This window comes from Balaenoptera physalus (genome assembly GCF_965194825.1).
Source record: "Balaenoptera physalus genome assembly, chromosome: 19".
NCBI classification, from domain to species: Eukaryota; Metazoa; Chordata; class Mammalia; order Artiodactyla; family Balaenopteridae; genus Balaenoptera; species Balaenoptera physalus.
Genome location: NC_138900.1, coordinates 8,777,998 through 8,792,081, shown reverse-complemented (window position 1 = coordinate 8,792,081; position 14,084 = coordinate 8,777,998). Strand labels below are relative to the sequence as shown.

General features: G+C 56.3%; 1 protein-coding gene across 2 annotated transcripts; it reads right to left on the bottom strand.

The window, feature by feature from the left end:
- Positions 1 to 5,260: 5,260 nt before the first annotated feature.
- BBC3 (BCL2 binding component 3) lies at positions 5,261 to 13,256 on the bottom strand. 2 transcript variants are annotated; one of them, XM_082438270.1, is made up of 4 exons: positions 13,118 to 13,256; positions 10,085 to 10,373; positions 8,493 to 8,683; positions 5,261 to 6,372 (listed from the first exon to the last, which is right to left on the bottom strand). In XM_082438270.1, the coding sequence occupies exons 2-4, from the start codon at positions 10,356 to 10,358 to the stop codon at positions 6,256 to 6,258; spliced, it is 582 nt and encodes a 193-aa protein (XP_082294396.1). In that variant the 5' UTR covers positions 10,359 to 10,373; positions 13,118 to 13,256; the 3' UTR covers positions 5,261 to 6,255. The 2 variants fall into 2 exon arrangements, with proteins under 2 accessions (XP_082294396.1, XP_082294397.1); XM_082438271.1 differs by lacking the exon at positions 13,118 to 13,256 and adding an exon at positions 10,778 to 12,565.
- Between the last annotated feature and the right edge of the window lie 828 nt (positions 13,257 to 14,084).

Genomic DNA, 14,084 nt, shown 5'->3' with positions numbered 1-14,084 from the left:
TTTGTTTGTTTTTCTTCCACATTAGAAACTTCTTCCTCTGACAGGGAGCGATCCAACAATTGCCTAAACCTGAAGAAATGTCCCTGGATGCTTTAACATGATACAAAGATCCTCCCCTCCGTCACCATTCCTGCCACCGTTTTTCTGGGCAATGCAGCAAGAGAGTGCTCATATTCTAGCGTGCAGAAGCTTCTGATTCTTATTGTCTGTTGAATAATTCAGTTAAGTAGTGGCTGTTCTCAGGGATAGCAATTGTAATAATAGTGGAAAAGGAGTAAAAGTGAGTGATAGTTAAGAATCTGCCTGCCAGTGCCGGTGACGTGGGTTCGAGCCCTGGACCGCTAAGATTCCACGTGCTTTGGAGCAACTAAGCCTGTGTGCCACAACTACTGAGCCCACGCGCCGCAACTGCTGAGCCCACGTGCTGCAACTAGTGAAGCCCCCCGCACTCTAGAGCTCGTGCTCCGCAAGAAGAGAATCCACCACAATGAGAAGCCCGCACACCGCGGCAAAGAGTAGCTCCCGCTCACCGTGACTGGAGAAAGCCCGCGCGCAGGAACGAGGACCCAACGCAGCCAAAAATAAATAATACAAATTTAATTTAGAAAAAAAGTGAGCGATGTTCTCATAACGGTTAAGTGACACTTCAGTAAAATGCACCAAGTCCCACAGCTGGACGGGTCAGAGCTGTCGTTGGAGCGCCAGGTTTGTCTTGACTCAGCAGCACGTTCCAAGTCTCCTTACCCTCACTTGGCTTTTCCACGATGTAAATCGTCTGGCTGGTTTGAATGAATGAATCAGCTCCTTTCCTATTTCAGCCCTGTTGCAGTCAGTGAAAAAAAAACTGATCTCCTCTGAGAGGAAGAACTCAATTCCCCCAACCCTCCTGGTCACCTCTGCTCCCACCCTAGGTGAAGCTAGGGCTGCATTTTTGGAGCTGCCCCTTTCTGGGCCCTATTAGTGTTGAGTCAGGGAATCCTTGCATGAATCTTGCAGGGTCTCAGAAAATTTGAGCTAATTACACCCTTTACTTTGCAATGTGGGGCCTTGGTCACAAGGGGGAGCAGGCGGGTCTGCATGGATTAAAAACAAAATTGTTGTTGAATCTTCTCTGAAGATTCTTTCAAACTTTTCCACCCCTGTACCTGTAATGGCAGAGATTGAGTGATCCCAAAAGGACCCCTTGGGAACCTGGGGGGTGATGCTGGAAGCTGCCAGCCCTGGGCAGGAAATGTCTTTATTCTCTTTGCTCCAAATTTCATATTTTCCCATATTACATGTTGGTGTTATCATAAGAATGGATTTCCCTAAGTCTCCAGGAAGTCCACAGTGATTATCCTGTGCTTTCTAGCACCTCAGGAGATAATGTAGCCCACTTGAGAAAGGGGATCTGAGCTGAGAAGGTAGCAAATATTTTGGGTGTGCTGGAGTTATTAAATGAAAGGAAATGGGTTCTCTTTGGGGCTGCCAGCCTTCTCTACTCTGTACCCCACTTCTCTTGTCTCTGGTATGTGTAGCAGCCAAACTTCATTAGGTGCTCAATGGTTGAAGTTTCAGACAGAACGTTCTAGTGAACAGGTGCTACTCAAAACGAAAAAAAAACGCTCTTGGTCCCATCGCAGCCCCACGTTCCATGATTTCCCTTTGCAGTGCAGACACTTTTTGTCAGTTTCTTGCTTTTTTTTTTTCTTTTTTTTTCTTTTTGGTAAGTATAAATGTATATCTATTGAGGTATCACCTATTTGCCCCTTTACAGGTGGGGAAACGGAAGTTTAGGTTGTAGTTGGCAAGCAAAAGAGTTTAAAATAATAGCTTACATGCTCACACTGCTTGCCTGATACCTTTCAAAATACTTGTACTTTAGCTAAATGGTTTGAATCCGCACAGCAACTCCATGAGGGTAGATACTGTGCCCATATTGCAGGTGAAGAAAGAGCCTCACCCAACAAATCAAGGGTGGAATGTGGGCAGAGGGGGAAGGCTTCTGTACAGGACACCTAGTAAACATTCATTTAGTGGCTCAGCTTCTTGTGATCTTGGTGAAGACAAGAAAACTCTGGCTTTTCCTTCCCAAGGTCCTGAGACCTAGGAGTCACCCCTGAAAACCATCAGTCAGGCCCAGGTGCTCAGCCTTCAGCTGAGTCCAGAAGAGAGTGGCTTTTGTTTTTAAGCTTCTAGTAATAAACATTCAAGCAATATTTGTACAAGTCTAAGAGTCAAAAGATTCCTCTTCCCATGCCTGTCAGCTCAGCGTTGGCCACATAGCAGGAGCAGCTGACTTAACAGCTAAACTTGATTTTGGAGAGAAATGTGAGATGCTTTTTGTAGATGTTAGCTGTATCCCTTTTCATATTTACCTCCCAGAGGGCACCCTGGCAGCCACTGAGAGTGAATCCTTCCAGACTGTCAGGTTCAAACCTGGACTCTACCACCTAGCCACATGACCTTGGGCAAGTGACGTTTTTGTACCTCAGTCGCCCCATCTGTAAGATGGTAATAGTAGAACATTCCTCTGATATGTTGGGATTAAATGACTGAATATATTCTTTGAGTAGAAATCGCTCCGTGTTAGCTGCTATTACGCAGATTCACAAAATAACGATTTTTCTGCATTTTGCTTTTCCTCACTGTGTCTTGGAAGCCTTGTCAGTTCAAGTTTGGGATTACCTTGCTGGAGGCTGCACGGTTTGCAGGTGACAGTGTATTAGCTGAGGGCTTCATTGCCAGGTCCTCTGAGCCTCGACTCTGCTACGTTGCAGAACCACTCGGCACCTGGGTTCCGAGAGCGAAGGCCACACAGATGACTTCAGGTGTTTCCCTCTGAACAACTGATCCCTCCTTTGTTTTTCTGGGAGCCCTTTGGACTTTGCTAACAAAATGTGGCCTTCTCTTGGCCTCAATTATCCCTGGGTCTCTGCTTCTTTCCCTCCAACCTGGATGATAGGGTGGAATTCCCCACTTTCAGTCCTTAAAAATGGTAGGTTTGGTTCTATTAAAAAGAAAATACAGGGCTTCCCTTGTGGCACAGTGGTTAAGAATCCGCCTGCCAATGCAGGGGACACGGGTGCGAGCCCTGGTCTGGGAAGATCCCACGTGCACAGAGCAGCCAAAAATAAATACATAAATAAATAAAGCAAAAGTTAATACATGTCTTGTGGAAGTTAAGGTGTGCAGATGTGATCCGTATGACAACTATAGCATGAAATCCATCATTTCATGGAGAAGTAGAGGGTCAGCAGGGATGTGCAGTGGCAGAGCTTCTGTATTTTAAGTGATGTGGTACAATAGACACATAGCAGATAGGTTAAAGATGAGTTTGTAATCCCTAGAGCAGTCCTAAAAAAATGCTGAAACACCAAAAGATACATTTAAAAGAATTCTTAAAAAGTATTCAAATAATCCAAGAGAAGGCAGGAGAGAGGAAGCAGAAACAAAAATCTGACGAAGAGAAAACAATAAAATCGTGACCTAATACAACCAGATCAATGATTCAGCGACAGGAATTCCCTGGCAGTTCAGTAGTTAGGACTCAGGGCTTCCACTGCAGGGAGCCTGGGTTTAATCCCTGGTCCGGGAATCGGGATCCCACAAGCTGTGTGGCACGGCCAAAAGAAAAAAAAAATTAGTTCAGCAAACTGTTCCTGGACAGGGGAGGCTGTTGGTGGCAGGAGGAGGGTGCATTCTTTGCCAGGGGAGCAGTGAGGACCAAGTAGAGCTTCCCTGCCAGACGGTTGGGTGGGCACACCACCTCCCACCCCACCTCAGGGCCTTGGGCCCCATGCACAAGTATGTAAGCATGACGAAAATATGGAATAATACCATAGGATATACACCCAGTACCCACCATCATTTTGCTACTTGCTGTTCTTGCTATTATTTGTTGTTTATTCATAGGGATAAAGTTCTAGTTCATTCCACTTCACTACTCTCTATTGTCCTGTTGTACAACAGCAGACTTGATTTACCCTTCCAACCGCTGTTGGTACTTAGGTGGTGGCTTTGCGCGTTGCCAACTCTTGGACACCTGTGCACGTTCACTTCTAAGGGAGACACAGCCAGGAAGGCACTTGCTGCCATAGGTATGTACATCCTCCAAGTTTTGCCAAATTCCTCTCCAAAATGATGGTTCCCGTTTCCCTCGGCCTGGCCTTTTAGAAGGGCCATTGCCTCTGAACTGCCCCTTTTCCAGTGAGGACAGCCAGGAGAAGGGGCAGAGCTGGGTCTGAACCTCTGTCTGGGGCAGTCCTGTATGGAAGACAACACAAGGGAAGCATTTGGCTGGTTGCCCTATTTTCCCAAGAAGCTCCCCTTCTTGTTTGGTTTTTTAATTTTTTGGCCACGCTGCGTGGCTTGTAGGATTTTAGTTCCCCCACCAGGGATTGAAACTGGGCCCTTGACAGTGAAAGCACTAAGTCCTAACCCCTGGACCTCCAGGGAATTCCCTCCCCTTCTTGTATTAATTCAACACAGGTTTTTAATGCTAGGCCTTACGGTTAAGAGTATGCTAGGGTGGCTACATGGGTGAAGTTTCACCTTGATCCCAGATGTCACCTCTGTCTCCCTGAGGGCAGGGACCAGGTCCATCTCATGACCGACAGTTCCCCAGGACTCCTCCCAGTGGGACTTCTGAGTAAGTTATAGGTCATTCATTTATTCTGTAAATATCAAGCCCCCCTGACATACTTTATCCAGTGGGGATAAAGTGAGGAGAAAACACCCAAAAAGGCCCTGTCCTCAGGGGCTTAGCTTTTAGTGGGAGCTGACGAGGGGTGCATGAAGGCTGGGTGCACACAGTGGCACCGGGGCTGTCCTTTTTTTTTAATTTTTATTTATTTATTTTTGGCTGCATTGGGGCTTCGTTGCTGCGCGTGGGCTTTCTCTAGTTGCGGTGAGCGGGGGCTACTCTTTTCGTTGCGGTGTGCGGGCTTCTCATTGCGGTGGCTTCTCTTGTTGCGGAGCACAGGCTCTAGGCGCGCGGGCTTCAGTAATTGTGGCACTCGGGCTCAGTAGTTGTGGCGCACGGGCTTAGTAGCTCCGCGGCATGTGGGATCTTCCTGGACCAGGGCTTGAACCCGTGTCCCCTGCATTGGCAGGCGGATTCTTAACCCCTGCGCCACCAGGGAAGTCCCCCGGAGCCGTCCTTTAAACACAAGGACAGACACCTCAGGGTGATCTGCGCACTGCCCCGCACCTCCTCCGAGACAGGGCTCACAGATTCTGCGCAGGCCCCTCTGCAGGGAAGGAGAGCAGGAAGAGTATCCACTGTTCCAATCTGATTTTATTGAAAAGGAAACATACAAAAATCATGTACAAAAAAAATTAACCAAACATGTACAGAAAATTCATTCCGGTATCTACAGCAGCGCATATACAGTATCTTACAGGCTGGGCCATCCCTCCCCGCTCCCAGACTCCTCCCTCTTCTGAGATTCCCCCCCTCCCTGACTCCCCGTTTCCCCCCAGCGCTTCGCCCTGGGGACTAAGGCTGGGGCGGTTTCCGCCAAAATATCCCACCCCCCAAATGAATGCCAGTGGTCACACGTGCTCTCTTCTAAACCTATGCAATGGGATTGATGGGGGGGCGGGGGGTGGTCTCGGGCAGAGCACAGGATTCACAGTCTGGGCCCCTCCTGGCCACCCCCAGATGAAGGTGAGGCAGGCATGCCCACCACCCGCCGGCTGGCTCAGGGAAGATGGCTGGGCGCTGGGCTGGGGCGGCCGTCAGACGCACCCCACTCTCTGGCTCCAGGAGGCTAGTGGTCACGTTTGGCTCATTTGCTCTTCACGGGCCCCCTCCCCGGGAGGAGGGGGGGAAGCACCAGGGGCCTGAGGCCAGGCCCAAAGTGAAGGAGCACTGGGAGAGAGAGAGAGACCCCCCCCCCCAGTGTCACCCCTGCAGCTGGAACGGGCAGCCAGCACCAGCAGCCTTTCCTGAGATGGTGATGGGCGGCAGAGGCGGGCGGCTCAGTCCCCCACCGCCTCGGTCACCGCCGCCTTCAGACGCTGAGTCCGTCAGCCCTCTCTCCCCTGGCTCCTCAGCCAGGGACCCAGGAGTCCACATCTCCGTCAGTGCCCCCCAGGCTAGGCCGGGGCTGGGTCTGGAGTGGCTGCCCTGGCCCGCCCCTGGGATAGGCAGGGCTGGTAGTCCAGTATGCTACATGGTGCAGAAAAAGTCCCCCGCACTGGCCAGGGCGTCAGGAGGTGGGAGGGTCCTGCCCCCCACGTCCCCGACGTCCACCGGGCGGGTGCAGGCACCTAATTGGGCTCCATCTCCGGGGCTCCGCGGCCCCTGGGTAAGGGCAGGAGTCCCATGATGAGATTGTACAGGACCCTCCAGGGGGAGGGGCGGTGTCGCTGCTGCTCCTCTTGTCTCTAGGGAAAGAGAGCGCAGACCAAGTTAGAGTGGGCTTGAGATTGGGGCGCCTAGGTGGTCGGGTCGAAGGGCAGCGAGGAACGAGGCACGGTTCTAAGAGTGAGCTACGCCCTCAACCAACCCTCTGAGGTCGGTACTATTATTATTGTTCATCGGGTCCAGATACATTTCTCTGCCCACCTTGGGCCAAGGGCCTCTGGAACATGAGACTAGGACGGAAGGGATGCAGACAGCGTCTTCAGCACAGGGCCTGCACATATTAGCTGTGGTCTCCTAGTCCCTGGTCTCCAGATGAGAAAGTTACCCAACCAAAGTCACACGGGTCTGAGGGGTGGGGCTGGATTGCAGCCCATCTGCCCTCCTATAAAAGGCTGGTGAGCCACACAGAAGGGAGCAGGGAGCCCATAGTCTCAGCAATTCTAGAACAATCTGTGGAAGAACTGGGAATGGTTCACCATCTGCACTGAAGCTGCACGGAAGTATGTCGAGGTAAAGCTAACCTTTCCTCAGTGGCAGGATGAAGGCTGGGGGTAGCCTCTAGGACCATCTCAGTTCCATAGTGTTAGAAACGAAGGAAGCTAGATACAAGAAAAGACTTCCCACCAATAAAAATTAACAATACTAAAAAACTTATGAATATCTATAGTACCCTCCACTCCCTGTACTGAATGCAGGGCTAAATCCGGTGCTAATTAGCAGGGCCCACCTAATCTCATCCCCACAAGGTGGGAAGGAGAAACCCATTTTACAGATGTGAACAAGAAGGTCAGATAAACCATCCTAATGATCCTAATGGGTGGCTGGGGGTGGGCTGCCTGGTACCAGCCTGCCTCCTTATCACTCCCCACTAAACTTTGCAGCCAGGAGAAGGTGGCCAAGGGGGCACATCAGATTGGCAGAAATTTAAAAGCCTGCCGCTGTTTCACTGCTTTGGAGTGCCACCTGGCATAGTCACCTTGGTGCGCAGGCTATCATTTACTAAGGCTGAGGGCCAGCAGACCAGCCAGGTATCTGCTCTGGAGACACATGCGTGCACCTGGAGATGTGTATTTTTTGGAAGAGCCAAAAAAAAAAAAAAAAAAAAAACCCAAACCAACTAACAAACAAAAATAAATAAATAAATAAATAAAATTTTGAGACATTTCTGGAAAGTCCTAAATACCCACCAATGAGAAAATGAACAAGGATACTACATGTCAATCCAATAAAATGCTACATGGCCGTGAAAACGAATGAATTAAAGCTCCTTTGCCCATATGGATGAATCTCAAGCATAACACTGAGAAGCGGGGAGTTTGGAGAGGAACACATACTATATCACGTATATTAAGTCTGAAACGCCCCACAATCCTAAGCATTGTTTGTGGCCTGGTAAATATGTAGTAAAAGAATCAACACCTGCAGAGGAATGGACAGGCCAATTTGAGAGGTTTCAGAGATTTCCTTTGGAAGGGGTGAGGGGAAGAGGGTCAGGGAGGGAAACAAGGAGCTTCACAACATCCGGTTTTTGTTTTTTCTTTGAATAAGCAAGCAGTGTGGGTGTAATGTTCAGGTTGGACAGATCTGGGTGGTGGGCGCCCTGGTGTTTGTTATTCTCTGTTCACTGCTGCAGGCTTCAAATATTTTGCTTTAATGAGAGGCCTGGCTGTGGGCCTTGGGGGCGGGGCCTCCAACGGGGCGGGGCTTCCGGCGGGGCGGGGCTCCAGGGCCCGCCCCCGGCCCGCCCGGGAAGCGGGGTGGCGCGCCGCAGCAGCGCGGGCGGGTGGGAGGGGCGGGCGCGGCCGCGCCGCCGCTGCTGACTCACCGGCTATAAATAGCCCGGGATATATGAGCCGCTCAGTCGAGCGCCGCCCTCAGTCCCCGCGGCAGCGGACCCCGGGCGCGCAGCAGGGCTCGCGGATACCCCGGCCCCGGCCCCGGCCCTCCCCCGGGCCATGACAGCCGCGGCGCGGGCCCTAGCCCTACGGCGGCTCCGCGGACACGCCGTCCCTCCCACCTGCCTGTCCCCAGCGCGACCCCGCCGCGCAGGGCGGCAGCTGCCGCACATCTGGCTGGGCCGCCGCAGCCCCCTCCCCGGCGGGAAGTCCCACCTGCCGTCTACCCCTCCCCCAGCACTCACCCGCCGCTCGTACAGCGCGTTGAGATCGTCCGCCATCCGCCGCAGCTGGGCCCCGATCTCTCGGGCCCACTGCTCCTCCTCCCCCCGGACTCCCGGGGCCGCTTGGGTGGGGCCGCCCGCCAGGGCCCCCGGGGCGCTGGGCACTGGCGATTCCAGGTGCTGCTCCGCGGGCGAGAGTGAGGGCTGAGGACCTGGGAAAAGCCGAGGGCCGTGGTCACACCCACCACCCCTCTAGGCCCTGAGGTGTCCCGGGGGGACCAGTTATCCAGGGCCTACTTCTCCCTTTTCCAGCCGCCTGATTTCTCTCCTGCTCCCCACCTCATTTTAGAGATTCTGTTTTCCCCTTTAAGAGCCAGATTTCTCAGCTCCTACTCCCCAGGCAAAAAAGAAGTCCTGGGGAGGCCTTCCTGGGGTCACCTGTCTAGCCAGCTACCACCTCACTACCCGTGTTAGTCTGGAAGTGCTTCCTCTTATCCTACCTAAATACTTCCCTTCCAAAACGGTGCCAAATTTTGACTGCTCCACTCAACAGATGGGGAAACTGAGGCTCACCCTAAGAAGTGGCCCAAGGTCACACAGGGCTACGGTGACTGACTACACCCAGAGTCACAAGCCTCAGGTCTCCTGCCCTCTAGTGTCCAACCACAGTGAAGCCACACCCCCGGATGTGGCCGAGGCCTGGAAACCAGAAGGCTAGACTGTGGCTGCCTCTGAGCAGGGGCCTGGGGGCTGGGATGCGGGAGATGCCTTCCTGCCTCCTCCCCACACGCACATTCTGAGCTCCCCTGGCGTCTCTTCCTCCCTCCTGTCACGCCAGGTCCTGGCACGAGGGATCCCTGAGACCTAAAATCAGGGCCTCAGTTTCCACACCTGTGACTCTGGTCTAGAAATCGGGTCTCCTCTTGCCTCTGCTGCCAGGGAACAGAGCCGGGGAAGTTTTCTCTCTCCTGATCTCTCTGGGGTCCGGGGACGGGGTGGGGAGGGAAACCGGGACAATCTTTCCATTGCCACCTAGTGTGCCGGCTGGGATGGGGCTAGCCGGGCACCACGGAGTTAACAGCCCATCAGGCAGGGGACCTTTAACCCTTCCCTCCCCAAGACCCGTCTCCCACCCTTTCCCCATACCATTGCCCCTCCCCCTCTCCTTCCTCCGGCCGGACTGCAGAGAGGGCGGGCCCTGGCCAAAGAGATGCAGATAAAAGGCAAAAGGCCACCCTCGACCCCTCCCCACTGTCCAGAAGTGACAGTCATCTCTGCCCACTCTCTCCAACTACAGTCCTCAGGGGGCTTCAGGGGACCCAGACCGGGAGAAGGGGGCTTGGAAACAGCTGTTGCCCCAGGCCCGGAAAAGACCGTGGGCTGCAACTCGGGGACTGCAGTCAGATTCCAGGAGGGACTTCCCATTCGGCCTCCCCCCACCCCCTGCCTCCCACTCAGTCTTCCTGCTTCTTGCAACACAAAGACCACACTGGCCACACCCTCCCCGTGGCCCGGCCGGCTCGCCACCTCCCCCCACTCGCTCCCACTTCTCCGGTTCCTCCGTGTCTCTCTTTCCCAGCTCCCAGCATCCCTGGTGCGGGGCGGGCACTCACCGTCGGGGCGCGGGCCTCGGGGCCGGCTGCGAGGACCCCCAGGCCAGCGGGGGGCCCCCAGGGCGGCGGTGACGGCGGGCGGGGCGGTGGGGGCGCAGAGGTAGGCGGCGGGCAGCAGGGCGGGGGCGGCGGGGGCGGCAGGCAGGCCGGGTTCGCAGAGGCCGCAGGATACGGCCGAGGGCACCAGGCGGCTGAGGGGGAAGGGACGCGGGCCGTCGCGGGCCAGGCCCTCTACGGGCTCGGGAGAGCTGCCCTCCTGGCGTGCTCGGGCCATGGCGCTCCCTGGGGCCTGCAGGACAGGGCAGAGGGGTGCGGTCAGCCGGGAAGTGCAGGGGGCGCTAGGGCCCCACGACGCACCCACCCCACCCGGGGTACACAGGGCACCCCACTCTCGTACGCATGGCAGGCCAGGCAGCCCAGCGCTGGCGCCCACAACACACGCAGGGCCCAGACGGAGGGGACCGTAGGTGTGCGTGATGGCCCCTCAAGACACACCCTAACGCAGGGGCTGACCCGAGGCCTGGGCTGGCCGGAATAGCCTCCCGTGCACATGGTGATGGGCACACATGAGGGACAAGGAGGCACAGGGTGGCTGTCACAGCAAGGACAAGGGCTCAGGCAGGACCCAGACTTGTGGGTCTGTCAGGCGTGTGTGTGTGTATGAGGGCTGACAGCCCCGCAACACAAACTCACCCAACGTGGGACTCACACAGGGCCTGGGCTGGTGGGATTAACTTCCGGAACACAGTGATGGGCACACAGGGAGGGCAGCCAGGCACTGTGATGCCTCGCAACACACACGGGGACTCACACAGGACCCAAAGGGGTGTGTGTGGAGGGTACACAACACACACACAAAGGCTAACGCAGGACTGGCCAGCCAGACCTCCCACCTCGTCTCCCATTTGCACAAAAACATTGAGATGTCCCAGGACACACACATACAAACACTGACCAAAACGTGGACACACACATACACACAGACCACAGGAAGAACCATCCACACAAGGCATGCTGGCCGGCACAACCCGTCCCCTCCACCCCATACACACACATACACACACATACACAAACTGTCAGGATCTCACCCGCTGAGCCACTGTTAATAGGCCCACAGACGCACACGTACACACTATGCAGCCATCACAAGCACAGACAGAAACACACACCAAATAGGCACTGCCACACTTTTCAAACACACATGCCCCTCCCGACAACACACACGCAATAGATAAGACCTACACACCTCAGGACTCACACATATCAACACAAAACAGACCTCCATGGACACACACATGGACCGACACAACCGAAACACACCCACTTGTCACCAACTCTCAGACCCCAGGACACATGTAAAGCTGGCACACACAGACACATGTCATCAGACCCAGATGCATCACCACATGCCGGCAACAACACAGAGACGCAACAGAACAGCAGACATCAACCCTCCCTCCTCCCCCAACCTGCAAACACCATCACCAACTGTCAGCCCCGGACACACGCGCAAATGCACGTGTGCACGTGCGCGCACACACACACACACACACACACACACACTACAGCTAACTCTAATCCTACACTGCCCTGGCAGCGCGCACACCTAAAGCACCCACAGAAAACACTGGTCTCACGTGACTGACATAAACACTACACACACGCAGCCCACATGACACACATGAGCCAGCCGATCAGAGACAAGCCCCTCAGACCCAACACACACACACACACACACACACACACACACGGGCTCAGACACAGCCCCATACAAGAGGCTGCCAGCAACATCCACTGACTGCTCTGCTCAGACCCCCCAGAGCCCAGCTCCTCAATTCCCAGACGCCAATGCCAGACACACAAGGCAAACACAGACCAGACAACCCCCAGCACACACACACACAGACACACACACCACGCAGAACTCACACAGACACCTGGAGAGAAAACAGACATCGGCACTGGGCAGGCACACCATCACAAACGCTTAGCTGAGCCACATGCCCTGGAGATATACACAGTCACAGACAGTACACACAGGCAAGACACACAAGCATACACAAACACAGCACATCGGGCAAGACACACACATGTAAACACAAACAGCTCACTCAAGCAACACACCAACACACTACAACCACACACTATAACACAGGCAGGCAATACAGACCCATAGAATCACCCCCGAACAGCGCACACAGACAACTGTCACAGAGGACACAACACAGGTACACCACACACAAACAGAGCACCCGCCTTCAGGCGCGGCGTACACAGACAGAACCCCACACAAACACGCATGGGGACGGCGCGCACACCACGACGGGCCACAGCCCCACCATTCCCCGGGACTGACACAAGCACTCCCTGCAGACCCCAGCACAAACTCGGAGCCAGACACACGCACACACCCAGGCGAGACACCTGCAGATCCACAACCCCGCACACGCGCGCTCCCACGGCGGGCCCAGAAGCCCCCCTGCGCTGTCACAACCCCCCCCCAACCCCGCCGCCGCCACGTGCGCCCGCCCCGCCCGCCAGGCGAGCGCGGGGCCAATAACAGGCTGTTGCTGGGGCGCAGCCCCCGCCCGCAGGAGCCGCAGACTTCACGGCCCGCGAGCCGCCCCCTGTCGCCGCCCCCGGCGGGCGCGCGCGCCCGGGGTGTGGCCGCCCCTCCACGCCGTCCCCCCCCTACCCCCCGCCCCTCCCGGACTGCAGGGGCCGGGGCAGTCGGGGTCGACTCACTTCCCCGGGGCCGCACTGGCCGCCAGGGGGCGCTGCCGAGCCCGCACCCCATTGTTTGTAAACAAACCCGTCAGACCGCTGAGGCACCTGCGCTCTCGGACCCTCAGTGCCTCCCGCCCAGCGACACCAGCCTCAAGGGGGGTGGGGAGGGCAGGGAGAGAGGGAGGCACGGTGTAGAGACTCAGCGCCCCCCCACTGCTCTCCGAGTGCACTCCCGCCACCTCCTCCAGGGAGCCCACCCGGCCTGGCCAATCGCCGCTGGCTGGGACTTGGGGCGCGCACACTCACCCCGGGGGCATGAACACGCCGGAGGGGACGGTGATGGGGGGCGGGCGGCTTCCTTCAGGAGGGCGCGCCCGCCGAGCGCCGCTCGCTGCGGCTGCTGCTGTGGCTGCTGCTGCTGCTGCTCTAACTGCAGTGGCTGCCGCTGTTGCCGTTGCTGTTGCTGCCTCGGCTGCTCCTCGGGCCGCAGGCGCGTCCGCGTCCTGGCCGCCGCTGCTGCTGGTTTCGCTGCCGCCGCCGCCACCAGGCACCCGCTCGCATGTGGCTCGCGCCGCGTCTCAGGCCGCCCGGCAGATCCCGGGCCCGCTCGGCGGCAGCCCCGCCCCGCCCCGCCCCGCCCCCGCCTGGCGGGTCCCACGCCCCGCCCCCGCGTGACGCCACTGCCCCGCCCGCCAGCCGCGGACAAGTCGGGACTTGCTGGCGCGCGCCGCGCCCCCAACCTCGGCGCGGGGGGTTTCCCTGCAGCCGGGGGCGGGGCAGGGCCTGGCCTGGGGCTCGGAGGCGCGCTGATCGGCCGCCCAGACAGCGGGACAGCCGGACACACACATTGACACACTGACTGGGACCCACAGACACACACACCCAGAGACGTGTACGCAGACTGACCGTCTGGCGCTCCAGGGTACACAAAGTCACGTGCTGACAGGGCCTCGGGGACAAGCCGACTTGCAGACACACAAATGCACACCCTGGACAGAGGCGTGGACGCACAAACTCACACGCTGACGGAGCACTCACACATCCAGACACAAATACATAACCTGACTTGCTAACAGGGTCACTGGGACGCACAGACTGACATAATGTCAGGGACACACACAGTTGCACAAACACCCACACTGCTGAGCACACGTAGACCCACAAACCTATCAGGTTCACAAGCATGCCCACTGAGCAGGTACCCACAACACACACACAGTCGCGGGCCCACATAGACACAGGCTGAGAGCTTCTCAGGAAATAGAAACTTCCT

Bases quoted from the DNA above. Each gene is read 5' to 3' on its own strand.
- BBC3 (XM_082438270.1), bottom strand. From the start codon at position 10,358: ATGGCCCGAGCACGCCAGGAGGGCAGCTCTCCCGAGCCCGTAGAGGGC. The intron at 8,684-10,084 runs GTGAGTGCCCGC...GGCTTTTCCCAG, and splicing joins CCGAGGCCCGCGCCCCGACG to GTCCTCAGCCCTCACTCTCG. The intron at 6,373-8,492 runs GTGAGTGCTGGG...CTCTTTCCCTAG, and splicing joins ACGCGCTGTACGAGCGGCGG to AGACAAGAGGAGCAGCAGCG.